The sequence below is a fragment of the Ceratina calcarata genome, unplaced genomic scaffold (assembly GCF_001652005.2).
Source record: "Ceratina calcarata isolate Rehan_Ccalc_2016 unplaced genomic scaffold, ASM165200v1 scaffold503.2, whole genome shotgun sequence".
In the NCBI taxonomy this organism is placed as follows: Eukaryota; Metazoa; Arthropoda; class Insecta; order Hymenoptera; family Apidae; genus Ceratina; species Ceratina calcarata.
In genome coordinates, this window is record NW_017174763.1 from 1 (window position 1) to 361 (window position 361).

At 39.9% G+C, this 361-nt stretch overlaps 1 protein-coding gene across 1 annotated transcript in view; it reads right to left on the reverse strand.

Annotated features, from left to right (window-relative positions):
* Positions 1 to 6: 6 nt before the first annotated feature.
* LOC108628157 (fibroblast growth factor receptor 1-like) overlaps positions 7 to 361 on the reverse strand; it is a gene marked incomplete at its 3' end in the record, with an annotated part of 4,974 nt that continues 4,619 nt past the window's right edge. Inside the window, exon 3 of the mRNA XM_018029911.2 lies at positions 7 to 324. Coding sequence (XP_017885400.1) covers positions 7 to 324 — 318 coding nt within the window. The remainder of the gene's footprint in view (positions 325 to 361) is intronic.

A 361-nucleotide genomic window follows, 5' to 3' on the forward strand; every position in this document is an offset into this window, starting at 1 on the left:
GGTGGCATATTCTGGTTTTTCCATTCTGTATCCTTCAATCAATTTTTGATACTGTTTATCAGCTTCCATTCCCGGATACGGTGTTTCAGCCAAAGTAAAGAATTCCCAGAGAACTACGCCGAACGACCAGATGTCCGATTGGGTGGAAAAAATTCTATCCCTAATCGACTCGATCGCCATCCACTTTATAGGCAACAAACCGTCGCTCTTCTTCTTGTAATTATTGTCTTTGTACATAGTCCTAGCCAGTCCGAAATCACAAATCTTCACCACGTTATCCTCAGCCAGTAATATATTTCTTGCAGCTAAATCACCATGCAATACCTAACAAACATAAGAGAATTTATAATATCTCCACTTC